The sequence below is a fragment of the Rhamphochromis sp. 'chilingali' genome (assembly GCF_963969265.1).
Source record: "Rhamphochromis sp. 'chilingali' genome assembly, chromosome: 21".
Taxonomy (NCBI): domain Eukaryota; kingdom Metazoa; phylum Chordata; class Actinopteri; order Cichliformes; family Cichlidae; genus Rhamphochromis; species Rhamphochromis sp. 'chilingali'.
This window is the reverse complement of record NC_137949.1, coordinates 2,092,795-2,112,464: the sequence shown is the minus strand read 5'-3', so window position 1 is coordinate 2,112,464 and position 19,670 is coordinate 2,092,795. Positions and strand designations below refer to the sequence as shown.

The 19,670-nt window shown below is 42.6% G+C and overlaps 1 protein-coding gene across 3 annotated transcripts in view; it reads right to left on the bottom strand.

Annotated features, from left to right (window-relative positions):
- Positions 1 to 18,619, bottom strand: part of arid4a (AT-rich interactive domain 4A) — a 36,391-nt gene extending 17,772 nt beyond the window's left edge. The window contains exons 1-12 of one of the 3 annotated variants that reach the window (XM_080871341.1): positions 18,466 to 18,619; positions 17,462 to 17,560; positions 16,282 to 16,392; positions 12,613 to 12,678; positions 7,987 to 8,077; positions 7,290 to 7,369; positions 7,100 to 7,197; positions 6,872 to 7,004; positions 3,592 to 3,671; positions 2,725 to 2,795; positions 1,084 to 1,262; positions 914 to 986 (exon numbers count right to left, since the gene is read on the bottom strand). In XM_080871341.1, coding sequence (XP_080727467.1) covers positions 914 to 986; positions 1,084 to 1,262; positions 2,725 to 2,795; positions 3,592 to 3,671; positions 6,872 to 7,004; positions 7,100 to 7,197; positions 7,290 to 7,369; positions 7,987 to 8,077; positions 12,613 to 12,678; positions 16,282 to 16,392; positions 17,462 to 17,467 — 988 coding nt within the window. In that variant the 5' untranslated portion in view covers positions 17,468 to 17,560; positions 18,466 to 18,619. Of the gene's footprint in view, positions 1 to 913; positions 987 to 1,083; positions 1,263 to 2,724; positions 2,796 to 3,591; positions 3,672 to 6,871; positions 7,005 to 7,099; positions 7,198 to 7,289; positions 7,370 to 7,986; positions 8,078 to 12,612; positions 12,679 to 16,281; positions 16,393 to 17,461; positions 17,561 to 17,764; positions 17,929 to 18,465 lie in introns of those variants that run through there. The other 2 variants (XM_080871343.1, XM_080871342.1) reach the window with 2 other exon arrangements.
- Positions 18,620 to 19,670: the final 1,051 nt, after the last annotated feature.

Genomic DNA, 19,670 nt, shown 5'->3' with positions numbered 1-19,670 from the left:
CCAAAACTGACAAAATGTTTAACAATTGAGCCAAAAAAACCCAAAAAATTATTTGAATTATTAGTTTGTTTTTTTAAAAGGAACCTTAAGATCACACCTGAGTAAGTGCAAAAGAAAGCACAAGGTTTGTTTTCAGATAAACAACGTTATTTAACAAAAATGAAGCCAAAATGGTGAAACAGTGCGTTTTAGTCAGTGAACAGGAGTCAGTAGGTCAGTGCCCTCACTGCTGGGTCAACCAAAGGCATTTCAGGGAGGTTTCAGGATGACGTGACAATAATCAGGCCTAGACAGAATAAATGCACCAACTAGTTTTTAAAGCATCATCTTGAGACAGGATGTTTCCAACTTTTAAGACATTTCTGCTTTAAGTGACAGCTTTTTAAGTAATGGTTTAATTACTGCCACCTTAAAGGCCTGTGGGATATGGCCCAATAGCAGGAAGACACTGCTCATATTTAACATTAATGGTTGGATTTCTTTGGGCAGTCGTGTAGGAACTGGCTCTAACAGACATGCTGGAAGTTTGGAAGAAGCAACCACTGAAGGCAAGTATATGGACTGGCTCTTACATAGTGCTGAGCACTCAAAGCACTTTATATTCATACAAGTGCTGTCTGTGTACATGTCACACTCCAGTGAATGTATCAGAACGTATCGAGGTTCAGCATCTCGTCCAAGGATATGCAGGCATGCAGACTGAGCAGTCAGGGATTGAACCACCAACTTTCCAATTAGCAGATTGCGAAGTTGTCTCCCGTTCAGACAGTTCATCTCTTGAGTTTGGTCCATGTTTTTATGCTTGACAGATTCATAGGTCAGTGTTAAGCAGCTCAACAAAATAAATGGGTACATGAATAGGCCAGCCAATAATAAAACAGTACTTTCAATATTGCTTCTTCCACTGTCTCACCTCTGTCCTCCATGAACTTGTAGAGCTGCTGCAGGAAGTGGTCTCTCTCTTCTGGATCTGGCTCCTCCTCTGGCTGGATGGACAGATGTAGACAGACATGCAGACTCAATAACAGCACATTAAGGTTTTGAATGAAACTACCCTCATCTGTGTGACAGCATCAAACTCACCTCTTCTTTTATACGTTTCCTTTTCTTCTCCTCTTCATCATCATGCTCCTCTTCACTTTCCTTCTCCTCTTCATTATCCTCATCTTCACTGGAGGACGAGTCCAGGATCTGGCTCATATCCATTTTCCACAAATCTGGAATCTCCTTGCTGCTCAGGAACATCTGGGCTCCTTCTACACCTGCAGAGAGGGAACAGGGGAAGACAAAGAAGAGGATGAGGAAAGGACAAGAGGAAGAGTACAAACAGCAAAAAAAAAAACAACAGAAGAAGATGACAAAAGGAAATTAATGTGGAAGAAATGTGGTTAAAGAGGTAGACGGGTGGGAAAAAGGGAGACAGAAAGAAGAGAGGAGGTGGAAATATATTACAAACTGTCAGAATGAATAATATTAATTATTATTAATTACAAAATTAAAAATGCTTGCAGCTGTCATTGCCACCTGTCAGCCTCCCAGTCCAAACACCTATGGTATCAATTTAAAAAATACTGTTGTCTCTTTCTCAAGAAGAGAATTCACAAACTTGTCAGAAACTTGACCTCTGACCTTGAGGTCAAGGTCACCAAGGCTCAACCTTAGCTGTGTCCAAATTCATGGGCTGCATCCTCCTGAGGCCGCATTTGTAGACCGATTACGTCACGCGACGCGCCGAAGGCTGTCCAAATTCGTAGACTCCTCCGAATGCAGCCGACAAATGCGTCCTCCTTTTCCCCGAATTTGAAGGATGGGTCGGGTCTGTCCTTCGTGGCCCACCATATCCCAGAATGCATAGCGCGGCCCAGCCAAACTCCAGTTTCCAACAATGGCGGTAGCTACTAAGTTTTAAAATTACTCATACTAATCTTTCTGGGTCACAAAATAAACTTAACATATTTTCAGGCGAGAATGTAGCTGTGTAAACATCAAATATCTGCTCGGTTTATCAAGATATCGCATATTTGCAAAAGTGCTCCGATGTTTTCGGAGACGTCTGCTACCCACCAGCTCGATAGCTAGCCGGGAGCTCGAGGGTTACTGGAGCCGCCGAGAACGGCACAACTCCCGGCACATCATTTTCAGATCACCGCGGAGTTTCGCTACTCAGGTTAAACGTAATATATACGTTTAGACAACCTACAAATGTTATTGTTGGGCTTTTTTCAGTGTTTTATTTGAACGTGAGTAAATCAGTTTGGCTGAGATTAAAGTTATTAGATTAGATAAAATAAAACTTTATTAATCCCCCGGGTGGTTTTCACACAGCTGAATAAACATCAAGCAGAAAACTGATTAAACAGAAGTGTGAGACGGTCGAGAGTTTACACCAGTGTCCTGTTATATTTTAGATAGCAAGGAGCAGACGGCCGAGTTTATTAAACTCCACTGAGACAGTGGAAGGTGAGACCGTCCCATTTCACAGCCGTTTACTTCCGGCCTACCCGACCTCCTGAGGACCCGGCCCACGTAGACTGCGAAGGCCGGGTCCTCGGGAGGATGCAGCCCATGAATTTGGACACAACTCTTGTCTGTTATCTATTTGAAGCTCCTATGTCACCTTGTTTGGACAACAGTACCCCACTGGGCTTTTACAGCTGAGGGGTGAAAAGCAGACGGAGATAAGGATGCAGATGAATCTGGTAGCTTCAAGCTGTAACTACTCACCTCTTCTGTGGGAGAACTCAGAGATGCTGATGACACTAACGAGGTGGACGTGTCTCCTGGCCACAGTGTAACTTAAAGAATCAAAAAGAAGGGACAAGAAGAGACGAGTTGAGACAAAGTTCATGGTGAAAGAGTTTGAGTTCATGATTTCAAACACATTTTTAAAGATGTATTTGTGTGTATAAAATTATATGTGAATGGAGCTCAGGGCAGATTCATATTGGTTGCTAAGTATATAAAATAGGTCTAGACATGTCACATGCCTACTGATGTTACATCAGCAGAAATGTGAATGAAATTTTGTTATTCGGACCGAGTAGGCAATCTGAATAACAACATTTCCCCCTTCCTTGACTTTCCCTGCTCATTCGGACTGAGAAGGCAGGGCACCACTGAGGTGCTCTGGTTGGCACGCTTTCTTCACGAGGCCATCTGTGTGCTGTTTGCATGTTCTTCCTGTGTCTGCGTGGGTTCTCTCCACATACTCCAACTTTCTCTGACAGTCCAGACACATGCAGTTAGTGGGGTTAGGGTAACTGGTGAGTATAAGTCGCCCATAGATGTGAGTGTGAGTGCAAATGGTTTAGTTGTCTGGTTGTTGGCCCTGCAAGAGACTGGCAACCTACCCTGCCTCTTGCACTATGACAGCTGGGATAGGCTCCAGCCCCACACGACCCTAAAAATCGGATAAGTGGAAGAGGATGGATGGATGGATAGAAGGAAGAAGTCGTGGAAATGGAGTAACCAGACACAGCTTATATGGGATGCAGAACCAGATTTGTGTTCGGGAAGAATTACATGACCTCACAGACTTCATGTGAACCTTGACTTGTGACCATGACTCAATAAATATCAAAGTGGACTCACAACTTGCCGTTGCAGAATGACCTGACCAGACACTGATCCTTCTTCACCACCAGCTCATCATTACAGCTGGGAGACACCACCTGCAGGACAGACACACCTGATTGATGGCTTTGCATACAGATTCTACAGAAAGTTCATTTGTGTCGGTCCAAGTCCACACAGGAAGCAGCGAGGGATTCTGGGTCGTCTGTAACAAGAGTTTATTGTTGCTCATCAAACTGATTGTCCTATATTCTGTGTGTGTGATTACAGCCAGTAGAAAACTGCTGTGAGATTTGAAAATCTACATGGCAGCAACATGACTCTCACACACGCACACAAAAGTGACAGCCTCTGACAGACACACACATCCTTTCATGCAATCCGATTTGTTCCTCCCTTCACCTCCTCAGACCCGAACTCTTCCACAGCAGCATTTTTAATTTCTCTTTGATATTTGGTCACATTGGGGCCTGATGAATGTAAAAACAAAGAATTACCAGATTTTTTTTTTCCACCTGATTTTTGTTTATAGAAAAATAAGAGCCACATATGAGGATATTTGTTTTAAACAGTAGCAGTATAATGACCTCGCAAGTGGACATCAGGCCCTTGTAGAGCAAAATTTAGTATTTTGGTCTAAATAACCCAAAATGTGATGTCCACATATGCGGACGCAGGTCCTAGGAGGTTAAAGTGCAAATGAAACACTAAATGCATAAAAGGTAATAACCAAACAACAAAGGACCACTGACTGTGTAAGTGACACTAGATCCTTGATTTTAACATTAAACTCATTGCTGCAGCATAAAAGCGATCCCCTTAAACCGACTTCATTTCGGTCTCCTTATATTCCCCTGAGTCTCTGTTACTAGTCGGCTAACATAAACTAGTGTAAATCTACAGGGTGGCCATTTATATGGATACACCGTAATAACATGGGAATGGTTGGTGATATTAAAGTCCTGTTTGTGGCACATTAGTATATGTGAGGGGGCAAACTCCTCAAGATGGGTGGTGACCATGGTGGCCATTTAGAAGTCGGCCATCTTGGATACAACTTTTGTTTTTTTCAATAGGAAGAGGGCCATGTGACACATCAAACTTATTGGTAATGTCACAAGAAAAACAATGGTGTGCTTGGTTTCAACGTAACTTTATTCTTTCATGAGTTATTTACAAGTTTCTCTTTGCTCACAGCCATTGACATGTCGAAGAGGTTAACACGTGAGGAGCGGATCGAAACTGCTTGCTAAGTTTCGTGAAACTGGTTCAGTGTTGGATTTGCCAAAATGTGGACGCAAGAAAAGTGTCACTAATGAAGAAACATCAGTGGCTGTCCTAGCTTCATTCAGCAAGAGCCCACAGCGTAGCACTCGCCGCATGTCACTGGAGAGTGGCATTAGTCGAACATCCCTTCGGCGGATATTAGCTACTCACAAATGGCACCCTTACAAACTCCAGCTACTGCAGCATCTCAACGAGGATGACCCAGATCGGCCACAGAATTTGCAGAATGGGCAAAACAAAACTTGGAACAGGACCCTCAGTTCACGCAGCAGATTTTGTTCAGTGATGAGGCAAACTTTTATGTGAACGGTGAAGTTAACAAACAAAACCACCACTATTGGTCTGACACTAACCCACATTGGATGGATCCCTCCAAGACTGTTGGAACAACAAAAGTGATGGTTTGGTGTGGTATATGGGAACAACGATAGTGGGTCCATTCTTCATCAATGGAAACCTCAAGGCCACTGGATATTTGAAATGCTACATGATGATGTGTTTCCTTCTTTGTGCACTGAAGCTGGCACGTTCCCTGAGTTTTTCCAGCAAGATGGTGCACCACCACATTATGGGTGCCAGGTCCGAGCATTCCTAGATGAACAGTTTCCTGGAAAGTGGATTGGTCATCGTGGGCCAGTTGAATGGGCCCCAAGGTCTCCCGATCTGACCCCCTTAGACTTTTATCTTTGGGGTCATCTGAAGGCAATTGTCTATGGTGTGAAGATACGAGATGTGCAGCACCTGAAACTACGGATACTGGATGCCTGTGCTGGCATTTCTCCTGCAGTGTTGCTATCAGTGTGTGAAGAGTGGGAGAAGAGGGTTGCATTGACAATCCAACACAATGGGCAGCACATTGAACACATTTTATAAGTGGTCAGAAACTTGTAAATAACTCATGAAAGAATAAAGTTACGGTGAAACCAAGCACACCATTGTTGTTCTTGTGACGTTACCAATAAGTTTGATGTGTCACATGGCCCTCTTCCTGTTGGAAAAACAAAAGTTGTATCCAAGATGGCCGACTCCTAAATGGCCACCATGGTCACCGCCCATCTTGAGGAGTTTGCCCCTCACATATACTAATGTGCCACAAACAGGACTTTATTACGGTGTATCCATATAAATGGCCCACCCTGTATAGACGGCAACCAACCAACCAATCCAGTGATGTCACGTTTCGTACTGACAGAAGATGGTGCTAAACATGTTTTAAAACTTTAAGCACTTCTTTCTTAAATCCAGCCACAGAGAAAGTGTTACATCTGTCAGTTTTAAGCGCAGAGCTCCGTGGTTTAAGTTAGCCTTCACACAGTAAGTGTTTCACATCCACTTTAAAACAGGTTTGCCAGTATTTTCCAAGAACTGATATTTGTTTTATGTGAAAGACATGCAAAAGATTTAACAACAATCTATATTTCACATGTGGTGATGCTAATGTGTTGCAGTTTATTACACTTTAGACATAATAAACTTAAGAAATTATTTAGCCGATTGTGATTTGCTTTTTTCTTGTTTCTTGATTCTTTGTTCTGTTTATTATTAAGAGCACACTGATTTGTGGCTTTATATACGACTGTAATACATTTAACAATATTCCTAATATTTTGTCAGGGTTGGAAAAAAAGCATGACATTTCCAATAAAAATGAAGATGTGCTGAGAGGGCAAAAAAGCTCACTTTGTGGCCAAAGAGGAAGAAATAAGATTAAACGAGAACAATGAACATTTTAAATAACGGACAAAGTAATAAAACCTTCAGTCTAACTTACTGTGTGGACAGTCTAAATCTTCACAGTCCATCATGTAATCTACTCTATTCTTGTGCTGTTCGATAATCCTGTCTTTAAACACTTAATCACATCTCAGCTGACCTTCTGACAGCAACTAAACAGTCCTTTTCCCCACTTCAACAAGGTAACGTGGATGTTTCACCTGCAGTGGTTAGTCATCACATACATGAGGTAGTTATAGCACCACCCCCACTTTATACAGTAACTGTGTCAGTTTACCAGAGCCAAGAACCAGGTGCTCGACTCTTCTTCGTTTTCAATGCTGCAGACTTGTCCCAGCAGCTCGTCATTTAGCCGCCTCCTGTCCTCATCGTCATCTTCACTAGATGAAGACTCATTGTCTTCATCGGCCCTGAGACACAAACGCAAAAATCAGAACTTGCTCTGCAGCTGGTTTCATAAAGACCATTTAACATGTCCAGAGGGAGAAGGCACATCAACACTCACACAGCCTGAGAAGAACGCCGTCCACCGCGGTTTGACTTCTTGCCGATGACTGGAGTGCCAAAATGTTCTGGGTTCGTCAACGGCAGCTGATCCAGAGTCTGCGAGACAGTGTTGAGAGCATCAAATACATTCAGGTGTTTTTAGGGTTATCAAGACCTTGGCAAAGTGATCCCATCCTGGGAGGACTCACCTCACTCTCTGCAAAATGCCTCTCTCCCTTCAGACAGAGAGACGTTCGACGGAGAGTCTTCTCATCGCCGTCGTCAAACACTGAAAGAAACGCACACACACAGTTTGTAAACCTACTCGACACCACCACTTTCAATGTTCACACTAAGCTGATCCAGCCTCATTTCAACTTGGAATCCAGCGCTCGTTAACATCCACCCAGTCTGACAGAGGACAGGCAACAGGCATGTTTGACATGTAAAGTCAAATGTCTACAGTTTGCATTCGATTCACAAGCAGCTGGGAGACTACAGATACCTGAGTGTTCAGCTCAACAGTACAACTGGTAAAGCTGCTGACAGAGCTTACTCTGTAGCTTTGTTGCTGTAATACTGCAGATACTAAGAATTATTATATGATGAATAAAGACAGATGTTCTCCTGTGCTCAGACTGGCAGTGAACTCACTCTGTTTATAAAAACCCTGTAACACTAGAAAACTTAAGTCACCATGGCAGCAGCACTTTGAAGTAACATAGCTGCTTATAAAGATTATAATCCCTGTGGATAAGATTAGAACTAGTTCTGAAATATAATCCAGACCTTAGATCACTGTGTGTCTGCACTGCTTTGATAACGTAACAGATTCATGTTGTGGCAACCTATGAACCCTTTGTTAAATGTTGATGTGTGAGAAACATGAGGAAGCACCAGACTCACCCACAGTGTAGAGGCTGGCATCGGTCAGCTTACTGATGACAGCTTCACTGCATATACCTTCACTGGTCTTCACCTCCACTGTGGAGCCCACCTGAAGCACAGAAAAACCAAATTCAGCCCTTAGACAACAACAACAACAACAACAACAGCTCCTTTATCAGCAGTTTGACTGTGTTTATTTCAAGTCATCAGGGCTCACAAGGACACTTTCTACACATGGCGGGATATTTTCATTTATTACGATGGTTGTTTCAGACAAACTGCGACAGGGCAGGCTATACATTTCTCCACAGGAAAAGAGGCACTCAGCTAGATTCCCCCAAAAATTTAATCAATGGCAACTGAAGACAAGATGATTTTCTTTAAAAACAAACAAACGTATTATTCATAAAGCACTCCAGAGCCACAGTCAGTTTAATGAAATCAGCATCCTCCACCTTCTGGACCAGTATACTGTCAGGATGCTTGAACACGACTGAACTAACACTTCAGGTCTACTGCTTCTTATAAACCAAGAAAATACACAAGAACTCTGATTTGTGATCAGAACTATAAAAACCTGTCACAGGCATGAATATCATAGTAATTTGGGGCTTTTCATGATTTCTTAAACTGGTTTCCAGGTTGGAATGACGGTACCATATACATCTTTATTTCAATTTAAATAGATCCAAATCACAACAGCAGTTGCCTCAAGACACTTTATTCTATAAGGTGGAGACTGCACAATAATACAGAGAAAACTCCAACAATCAAACGACTCCCTTTGAGTCAGCGATTGGCAACAGTGGGAAGGAAAACCTCTTAACAGGAAGAACCTTTTGTCAGAACTAGGTTCAAGTGAAGTGCAGCCATGTTGGAGGTGATAGGAGAGCCAGGACAAAACACTGTGGAACAGTATCGTGCACATCACCTTATTAAGATTTTTGGGACAAGTCAGGTTTGTCTGAATGTGGAAGCAGGAATTGAGAGATTATCTACATCTTTGTGTCCTTAACACATGAAAAAGACTCCCTATTCATGTGAACAAACTGAGTCTGAAATATTTGTTATTTTAGAAAAAACAAGAACTGTGTGCTCGAGTTTTATTTCAGTGAGCTGGATCTCCACCAGATGCTTTTGGTAGCCATGAAACCTCTGGGATAGTCTGGCTAATACTTGACCGCTGGCAGAAAGAGTTCGTTTCAGTTGGATATTTCCTGTAATGGACTCTGTGAGGAAACCAACTGGGTTTATTGTGTAGTTCAGAAATAGGGCTGATGTTGGGGCATGGAGAGGCCATTCCAGACATGTGCAGGCTGCAGCTGCACATGTCAATGGACGACTTTGGTCGTGGCAGACTGGTTCTCAGTCAGTGGTGATGAAAAAGTCTCTCTGCTGTTCCAGCAGATTATAGTTCATGGCAGGCTTGAGATTTGCTTGTTCTTAAAAATCCTACCAATTTCCTATCGTCGTGGGTTTTCTTCGGGACCTTGTGAAAGTGGTGAAAAACGTGTACGTATGTGCAGCTGTTTGAGCGGATCATCTTGGAATCTGCAGTTGTTGAGAAATGGCTCCAAGACATCTTTCCAACTGGTGTTAATCACAATTCTCCTTAGAGCTGCACTGTGCTCCTTGGACATTTACCAGTTGGTAAATGGACTCATGCTTTTCTATTCTGAAAAGAGTACACAACCTGCCTCATTCACACCACTTTTTTCTGTGCGCCTTCTACGCAACATTTGCAAACATTCATACTCCGAAGTATGGGTATCTCGCCCAAGGATATACGGCATGCAGACTGCAGCAGACGGGTCGAACCACCAGCCTATCGATTGGTAGGCGACCTGCTCTACTACCCGAACTACTGCCACTCCTAGTAGTCATATTATTCATTTAACCCAAAAAGTTGATTCTGTTTCAACTTTGACGTTTTCACTGGGATACACGTCTCGTCACTCATCCGAGTGATGACTTCAGTCAGACTGAAATTTTAGCAAAAGGGGGAAGTTTTGGGAGTGACGGCGGCAAGAGAGCGCAAGCAAGCGAGAGAAAGAGTTTTGATGCGAGAGATTTGTGATGTTTATGGTGCTTGAACTGTATAGTTAGTGTGTAGTGTGGTTGTTTTGTGTGTCAGAAACAATGAGGACTCTGCCAAAGGCAGACTGCAGTGTAAACACAGCCTCCAGGTGGAAAACAGGAGCGACACACCTTCACGCCTGCAGGTATCAGGCTGTGATGTGCTCCTCTGTCTTATAGTGGACAGACATTTTTTGGAGCAGCACAAATCATTTGTGTGGTCTCCTATTTGATGCAGAACACCTGATTGTTCTGTAAATTGTATTAAATGGTTATTTTAAAAAAAATGTGCACAGTTTTTTAAAACTAAATGCAAATAGAAAATGTAAAAGTTATGAAAGTGATTGGTTAACCATGTCTGTGGTTTTTACAGTGAAAGAAAATTACAACTTTTCACTCTTAGGTTTTTTTTCTGGTTTTAGATCAAGTGTGTTAATAATGTCAGAATGAAACAACTAAATTCAGACACGTGAGGCTGAAGAGTGATACCAAACAAGGCGAGGTAAACAGTTTTAACAGTCAAATAAAGAAGTAAAATCCAAAGTAGCCAAAAACAGCAGTTATACCCTGACGCCCAGAGGGTTAAGAGTTCAAGTGAATAAGTATCAGAAGAAGTTAACAGTTCATCTGCATAATTTAATACTATTTCTGGAGGCTTACTACTGATTCTTTCGCTGTGTAATAAAAGGCTGGTGGATGGAGCAGGTTTCTTTCCTCTGCATGTCAGAGTTTGTTGATTAGGTGCTTTGATGAAGGACTGCCACTTTTGCCCAGATTTTAATAGTGATCACAGGAACAGTGCTGCTCTTTTGGACACTAGAGACATGTTTCCTTTCACTCAGCACCTCAGTAACTGCACCTTTGCTCTTTACAGTGTGTGAAAACAACTCCGGCTCCATGTTAAACTTACGAGCGTAACCATCCCTGCTGCTGTGTGCTGTCAGTCTTCTTGTTGAAAAGCTGTTGTGAAACCTTTTACTCGCTGCTCCTAAATGCATTTCTATAGCAGATCTGTTTTTAGTTGCAAATGTGAGTGAAACCACTTCCATCGTTTAATATATCTGTGCGCTACAGGGCCGTGTGTTAAACCAAGCATCAAAGCAAAGAAGTTGCGTCGAGGACTTTTTATAATAGAATTACTCGATGAATCGTTGCAGCCCTAAATTAAACCATTACTTTACCAGGTTACCAATGTAGCTCTACACGGTTCCGTGCTAGGACCCTTTCTGTTTACATTATAGATGCTTCATGTAGACTGTATCATTTAAAGGCACAGGATGCACTTCATTGCTATGCATGACACCCAGCTTCAACTATCCATGGACCATCTATATCTATGATAGCCAGATCTCAGACTGGCACTTTGCTTTCAGACTGCAGGCTTGTTTGTGGTTCCTAGAGTATTTAAAAGTGGAACGGTAGGCAGAGCCTTCGGGGCCCGCTTTGGTGGAACCACTTTGGATTTGACAGCCTTTTTACTTTTGAGATTAGGCTTAAAACTTTTTTTAATAAAGCATTTTTTGATTAAGGTGTCCTTGAATCCTCCCGTACACTGTAATCCACAGTTTTCATGAGAGCTATTGGGACACACCAACCTAGTGGGCAAAAACAGTACTGCAGTCCTTCTCGCTCCCGCCATCCTCTGACTGTGTTCGCGTTAGCCAAACTACCAGAAGGTTGCACTGCTATCTGATCCACTAAGCAATGTTTATTTACAGCTACAGGGCACAGAGTATGGCATTGACCTTTGAACCCTGCCTTACAGGCCAAACTGTACCAATCCCTGCTTGCTCACAGCAACTGCGGCTCTCAGTTACCACTCATTTAACCTGACATTAAAAAGATTTGGTCGACTTTATTGTTATGACCCATGAGCTTTTATGCTGAGGCAACAGTGCTAACCACTGCACCACCATTCAATCATGGGCTGAGATTTTCCACACACACACACACTAGTGTATTCTGTATTCTGACTTAGTCTTTGTTAAATATTGACACAGTATAAAATATCATGTTGTTAGTCATCTGAGGTTTCATTAGCATAATTTTAAGACCCATCAGGTCTAGATCAGGGGATTCAAACTTAAATGGCATGTGGGTCATCTCACCGGAGCATCACCTTAGTGCTCAAGTAGTACAAAAACAAACCAACAAGAAAACACCCACAAATATTTCTTAAAATGCAGTTTTAGGAAAAAGTCACTTCAAGAGCCAAAGTGCATTCGATTTCTCCACATCAATATACAGGTCGCAAGTGGCCCCTGGGCCGCGAGTTTGAGACCCCTGGTCTGATTGTTTTTCATTATGTCCTGATATCGAGGAATCTTTTTTTTCCCTGGCTCACTGTTGATATCTGATACATCTGATCCAGCTTTCTGGGTCAATATTAGGCTAATATTGAATTAGATCATACTGCTGCCACCACACATTTGGCCGTCTGCACGACAGTAATCAGGTAGCTTTACATTTAATCTGTGTGGTTTAATTGTGAACATTAAGTTAAAGAGGACTTAAGCAAATCTGAAAAGTCAAAATTACCAGTAGCAATAAAGATCATGATCATCTTACCCTCAGAGATCCTTTGACCTGGTCGTCTTGCACTACCTGGGAAGTACTTTCACCTTTAAGAGTCACCTGAAGACACAGAAAGACAAAGAATACTGATGATTTCTGAACAGAGATGAAGAAACAATGATGTCACAAGACTTTCCCCCTAAATGTTAAAAATAAATAAACCAGGATAAGATGAGCTGAAGCACCCTGTTCTTTATGTCCCTAACAAGAAATCTGAAACTGGAGCACGTGCACAGATGTTTGAATAACAGGAAGATTTAACAAATACACCAAAAACAAACAAACTGTCTATAGGCGTCACCACTCAGGCAATATCGTCAAGTCAGCATTGACATAGGAAGAGAACTGAAACCTTTGCTGAGTGTTTTTTAGCAAAGTTTTTTTCCACAAAGTCAAGTTTTCAAACTGGTGCAACTTCACATCTATACATCTTTTAGCCCTTTAATGATGTTCCAGTACAGAAGTACTGGAACATCATTAAAGGGCAATAAAACTGACACGGTCACACACTCGTGTCCTCAACCGGGCTGTGGTGGTGGCGGTGCATGCACCAGGCTACAAAAGTCAAGAGGTGCACAACTAGCCAGCGGCTGCGACATGGTTTTTGGTGTGCAGTGAGTAAAAGTAAAGACTCCTTTATTGTTGCCGTCCTTGCATTTCAGCAGACCACAATGAATGCATTGTTACATGTTTTCACTCTACACAATAAACTAGCAAATATAATAATATCGCAAATGTAAGAAAATACAGAAAATAGTAAAGTAACAAATATAAAAATACAGTTCTGCTAAAAGGATATTACATTTGTTGGTAGCCATGGACTGTGAGTGATACTGAATACTGAGCCACGATATGCTAGTGTTTTGCACTGTGATGTAATGTCACATACAGGAGCATTGTAAGGACATCATACTGGATGTCACACAGGGATTTTGCAGGTAGGGCCTGGTGAATGAAGCTCACCAGGTCCATTCACCTACGTTAGCCCTCAGTGTTCTGACGGCCTGGATGCACCTGATGCCAGAGGTCACCGCTTTGAACACGTGCTGTCCAGGGTGAGACAGTCGGCAGCAACAGCGACTTTCTCAGCTCAAGGACGGGAACGGAGAACGGGTTCTTATAGGTGTACGTGGAACAAGTTCTTGTAGAGAACTCTGCTTCTAACTTTGCTACGATCAGCAGTTAGTACTTAGTTCATGTTAATAACTGACAAAGGTTTTTTGGGCAACATAACATTCTTGCCATTTCCCTAATATAGAGCATCACTTAATGATTTCTATTATTACATCAATGTGTTAACTGTTTAAGCTGGACATGTCCTCTGATGATAGGACACCCACAGCTGGCTGTCTTCTGCAAACTCAGATCTCTTAGGTGACAGTCACAGACGCATTATGGGATGTTTAACCTCCAGATGAAAGACTTGGCCTGCATGCAAAAAAGTGGGTCGATATAAGCCTAACGAGTAAAACATCTGCCACATTTGAATGAAATAGTTAAGCAGCGAGTTAATAAGACAACTTCCTAAATGAATGGCTGCAGCCTCGTTGTAAAGTAAATAAAAGCCCTGGTGTGCAGCCCCAACAGGCTGATGTTCAAGTAATACACTGCTAGAAATCCTGGTGTAATGTTAGAATAAACTCCAGGAGCTGCTGTCAATGATCATCCTGGCTCCAAAATAAAAACTAGCAGTTGCCATGTTACCTTTTAGGTTTAACAAATAAGCACATGTGAGTGAGTTGTGTGTGACATTCACAAACAGGGACGGGAATCGAGAACTGTTTTGTCAGTAATCACCCCTACACCGATCACAAAAACGAGGGGAAACGCCTCCAACAGTCAAACATTTGACCTCACAGCAGGCAGTTACTTTGCACAAATGAAAGGTTTATTTTTCAGACAACTTCTTACTTTCACTTCCTGCATTTTTAAACAAGTATCTGTACTTTCTACAGATATTTGTAGAACAGGCTCGTTACTTTAGGTTTAATGAATTTGCAGAGAGTTATTATTCACGTCACTGCATGCCATCAAGCTGATTTGAGCCTAAACAGTAACGCATGAAAGGCGGTCCCGTTCCCATACTAATCTCCAGGGGATGTCACATGAAACCTGATGATGTGTAACACAGTCAGGAAATCAAGTTGGCCGGTGTTTTTCGTTTTGGTTGGCAGAACCTGAGCAACTGCAGATGTCAGTGAGCACTTCAGCATCTCGCTATCGCTAAAGGTGCAGCTGCTGTACTTCACAGATATAGGTGTGTACATCCACAAAGAGCAGTAAACCCCAGAGCAGCAGTAGCCCAGATCAGCTGATCACAGCCTGCAGAACATCTACAGGAGATCTCAATAGAAATGACTGCGATTCCCACACTGAGCCACTACAGGCGAGTTTAGGGTTCCCCCACCTGCTGAATCCCACTTTAACAACTGACTGTGCTCATTTTCTTACACAGGAGCAAAGTCACCCTCTGCAATGTAGGACACAAAAATAAAAAAATATATCTATTTTTCTTCTTTTTCTTCTGATTGAAGCAGAGTAAAACCAGATTAAAAATGAGACTAACAGTTTGTATTCATCTTCTAATATTTTATCACTGCATTAAGGCACATAGCTCAGTTAGCTTTGCACAAAACGTCCTCCAGAGACCTACTCTTTACTTTCTTACCTTTCAGAGCCTGTACTTTTAATCAGTACTTCCACTTTTACTAGAATATTTTTTAACACTAGTATCTGTACTTCTACTCGAGTACAGAATGTCTGTACTTTTGCCACCTCGTCTATAAGCAATCAAAGCAATAACAGAATCTGAATTTCTTCTTATCAATCCCCATCCCTACCTACAAGACTTGTGGGTTTGTTGTGGCACAGTGTGCGAGAGACGTACCAGCACACTGTTGCAGTATTTGCTATAGGGGAAGAGCAAAGTTACTTTAGTCAGCAGTAACTGTGCTGTATAAAAGACGTGGGCACAGCCACTGTGATGTCACCACAACTAAAGCGGATATAAATAAATTCTGCATTTGCTCCACTTTTATAAACTGCTGGTTATATCCACCGTCTACATTCAGTTTATGGCTTTAATGTGTTACATCTAAACAAACTTTACATCAGCAGGTGTCCAGGTATACTGAGACTCACACAGCTGGTGGCAACAGTCAGCCTGGTGACTGCTGTCAACCAGATGATGTTTAATACTGGAAGCTGTCGTACACTTCTTAAGCTCTGATTAATTACTTAAACGACACAATGACAGGGAAAAGGCCTTACAACAGAAACAAAACATTAAAAAGTTGTTTTGGTCGTTGGCCAAATCGGGGCATCCCCAATACTGAAAGGCTGCGATCTAATATCTTCACAGAGGTATGGGACACGTTGTTTACCATGAAGTAAGTAGTGGAACACATTCACAACACAGGACTAGATTCATATCCAGGTTTTGAAGGAACTGTGGTAAGTAGGCCACTGTTAAGCAGAATTGAAAGCTTAATTAATTAAAAACTATTCCTTTGAAAAATCAGTCCATCCCATTTGTGTCTGACATGTACTCAGGGTCAGAAATCACAGTGACCCAATGATATTAAGCGGGAAACACTGACAGACCAGACTGTGGTCCTCTGGAAATCCTGATGCTCATGAGGATGAAACTTCTGCTAATCTTACCTTGACTTTCACCATGCGCTTAACAGTCTTGATCTTGGCCTCACAGAAGGCTCCTCTGTACTTGGCACTGACATCAGTCCCCACTGTCAGGTAGGCAGGCTCGTCTGCTACCTGAAATGCCAATACAAACATACACATAAGCAGCAGCTCTCAAGACTGTTTTGAGTTGCATTTGTGAAGTTTGTGTGATGGTTTCACTTTGTCAGTCTGTCATTTGTCAAAAGCCTGGAGAGCACATCCACGAGTCCTTGGTCTAATTCCAGTTTTAGGGAAATGGATCCTTTAAAAACTGATTACTGACGTACCTGTTTACATGATCATCCTGTTTACTGACTATTTGTGTGAAGTGGTTTCTCATCTCGACCCTTACCAGCTTACCTTTTTCTAAACATCAGCTGCTGCCTACATGTTCATTTTGTCTCAGTTGTGTTGACACTTTTCATCTAACTCTTGATGTAATCAGTTTGGTTCAGAAATGTTTCTTCCAAGAACCCCAAACATCAGATAACTTTCCTACCAGATACATAATGTGAGTGAAAGTAATTAGCTTTTTATTAATGGCAATAACAGCTAATCAAGCTAATCAATCTAAAAACCAGAATAAGACATGTACTAATTAGGTGTTTCAGTCTGTCTAAACATGCAGCCGGTCACCAAACAGCTAATTATATAGTGCTACTTGTCATAGCTCCTGACTCTTTATCATGCAGTTTTACAGGAATAATAATGTTGTTGCATCTGATTTAAATCAATCATATGTTTAGGTTAAAAAAAACCCCAAACAAATCCCCCACCAAAAAAAACTCAAAGGGATGAGTGGTCTTTGGAATATTAAAAAAGGGTCTTTAAATTATTTGCAAATCACTGTCTTCTGTTTTTATTTACATCTGACACACAGTCCTAACTTTAATTACAACACTGTCTCTAACAAATCAGTGGAAATGTGTTTACATTGTACAGCAATTGTCTGAAACCTGCTTAGGACTATAAACATTTGGCTCATCACTATAACAGCACAGATGTGCATGTAAAAACGATAAACCGACACATGAGTCGGAACTGGAAAAGCACAGTTTAAGTCATCTGTGTCTGGTTCCATCTGGGTCTCTGAGTAGGGTTCAGACATGGTGCTTAGACCGAGAACACCATCTTCAGTTTGTGTCGCAGGTCAAACACTCACCTTCATTTCTTCTCGGCTATTTGAGGGAGTCCAGCTCGAAAGATTTGGGATCGCTGAAAGATAATGAGCCGACAGATGAGGTTAAAGCTTGCGGTGGCACTGAGGACAAACAGGGCATAAAGAGTCAAACAGACCAGTCCAGTTTGAAAATCATGCTAAGCTAACCGACTAGCCACTCACTTGTGTTAGCTCAGGCATTCTTTTCTAGCTCGGTCAACCCACTCCCTCCCTCCCCTCAAATCTGCCTACTCGTATCAGTTCAAATATGTGGCCCAAACAGCTCGCAAAAATGTAGCTAGTAACCTTTACTTCCAGTGAACACCGGGTCCCCGGTTTGAAGAAGCGTCGGTGGTAGCTCGGTGATGGGCACGGTGCGTGAGCGGGGCCGGAGAGGGGCGCCTCTTCCCGCTCCGCTCCCAGCCCCTGTGAGTCACGTCGCCATCACAGCTTGCCATGTCAGCTAGCTGGGCTAACTGTATCACATCCACACCAAATCCGCTTGCTAGCGACCAGCTGCTACCACACAACCGAATGCCAAGGCGAACGAAGTCCAAACAGCGGGCGAACAGGACAAGCTGCTCTTCGCTTCGTAGCTACGTCTAGCTAGTTGGCTAACTAGCGACTCAACTAGCTAGTTACGGAGATTTAAACGGTCCGCTAGCAAATGAGCAGCATAGCTAGAGTCAACTCTAGGTCCCACTTGGTTACGAGGTCAAAGTAAGTTTTACTAAACAGTGTGAATCAGTGACACTAGACGTAACGAGAACTGCTGTAGATTTATTTATTTAATAAACGGTTGCTCCACAAAGGCGCCGGAGCTTCACATTTCTTCAGTGCAAAAACAACCCGACTGCCATTCAATTCAGACAGCTCCGACGAATAGCGAGCAAACGGACATCTCCCGGTCTCTCCGCTGACGTCCAGCTGCCCTCGGCCTACCGACAGTTTAAACTGTTCAAAGTTTTAGCTTTGTTCTAGGCAAAATATGAAGGTTTTATACTTACATTCACGGACACAGCAGCTTCCCCTCTCGCTCGGGCTGCAAAGCAATATACGAACAACAAGCTGTTGAGCCTCAAGCTCCGTTTCCTGAGAACACGATTGGCTGCGGTGACAGCAGTGGTCGCAACACAGAAATTTGATTGGTGGATCGATTTCTCATTTTCAATAGGACAGTCTTCACGCGGTATCGCTATGGGCTGATACAAACGCGGCGCCACTAGGGAAATGACGGCACCTGCTGGCCAGTGGTGTAATCAGAAGCGAGTTCAATAGAAAAAAATACACACGGCGATCACAATTGGCCGTCCACGCTTTGCTCCTGGCTGTAGCGCGTCTCTATTGGCGGAGCGGTCTTCCTCGTCTGTAGCGATATAACAGGAAGCCTTCCCGTGCTGGATTTCTGAGCACCATATTCAATTCACAGTTCATACTACTTGTTTGTCGACTGGGCTGACCAGAAAAATAACACGCACGATTGTGTCAGATATAAAGTTTATACGGATTTTTACATAACCACAAGCAGCGGGCGCTGGTTTGTGACCGCTTTGTATTGCCGGTGACAGCGAATCGAAACAACCGGGAAAAGGCGCTTTATGACGTACTTACGTGCCCTGTTGTTATATGCAGTGTTTTCACATGTACGCGGAAATCAAAGAGGCCGTCTCCTGCCCCTTCCTAATTCGCTGGTAACTCATGACTTGAGAACATACAGTGCACACTTTATTAAATGTGATTTGGTTCGCTGTATGAACCACGCTCTACAGCTTTACCGGATAGATGAGGTGCAAAGACAAAACGGTAGGCGTTTGTTTGGCGTACCGACGCCACAGGAAGACAGCACGATCATGTCGTGGTGGTCACAGAGAAAGTGACGCTGTCATAGGTCCAACTACACAAAATCATAGGCCACCAAACAACAAACACGCATAAATACGAAACAGTTTGATATTATTTATTGTTAAAAACACCCCAAACACATTAAAACATCTCATTTGACCTGCTAATCGTATTTTGCATTAATTTTTCATTAGTTTAGAAAGTGAAATCTTTTTGTTCAAAATGACCTCACTTTGTGATGGAGGTCTGGTATAAACAGTAGCGGTTTTAGATACGTGCGACACGGGCGGTTGCCCGGGGCGGCATCACGGGCCTCGGCAAAAAAAATAAATGCTCGTACTCCTGCTGCCCCGATGTCAGCCAGCGCATA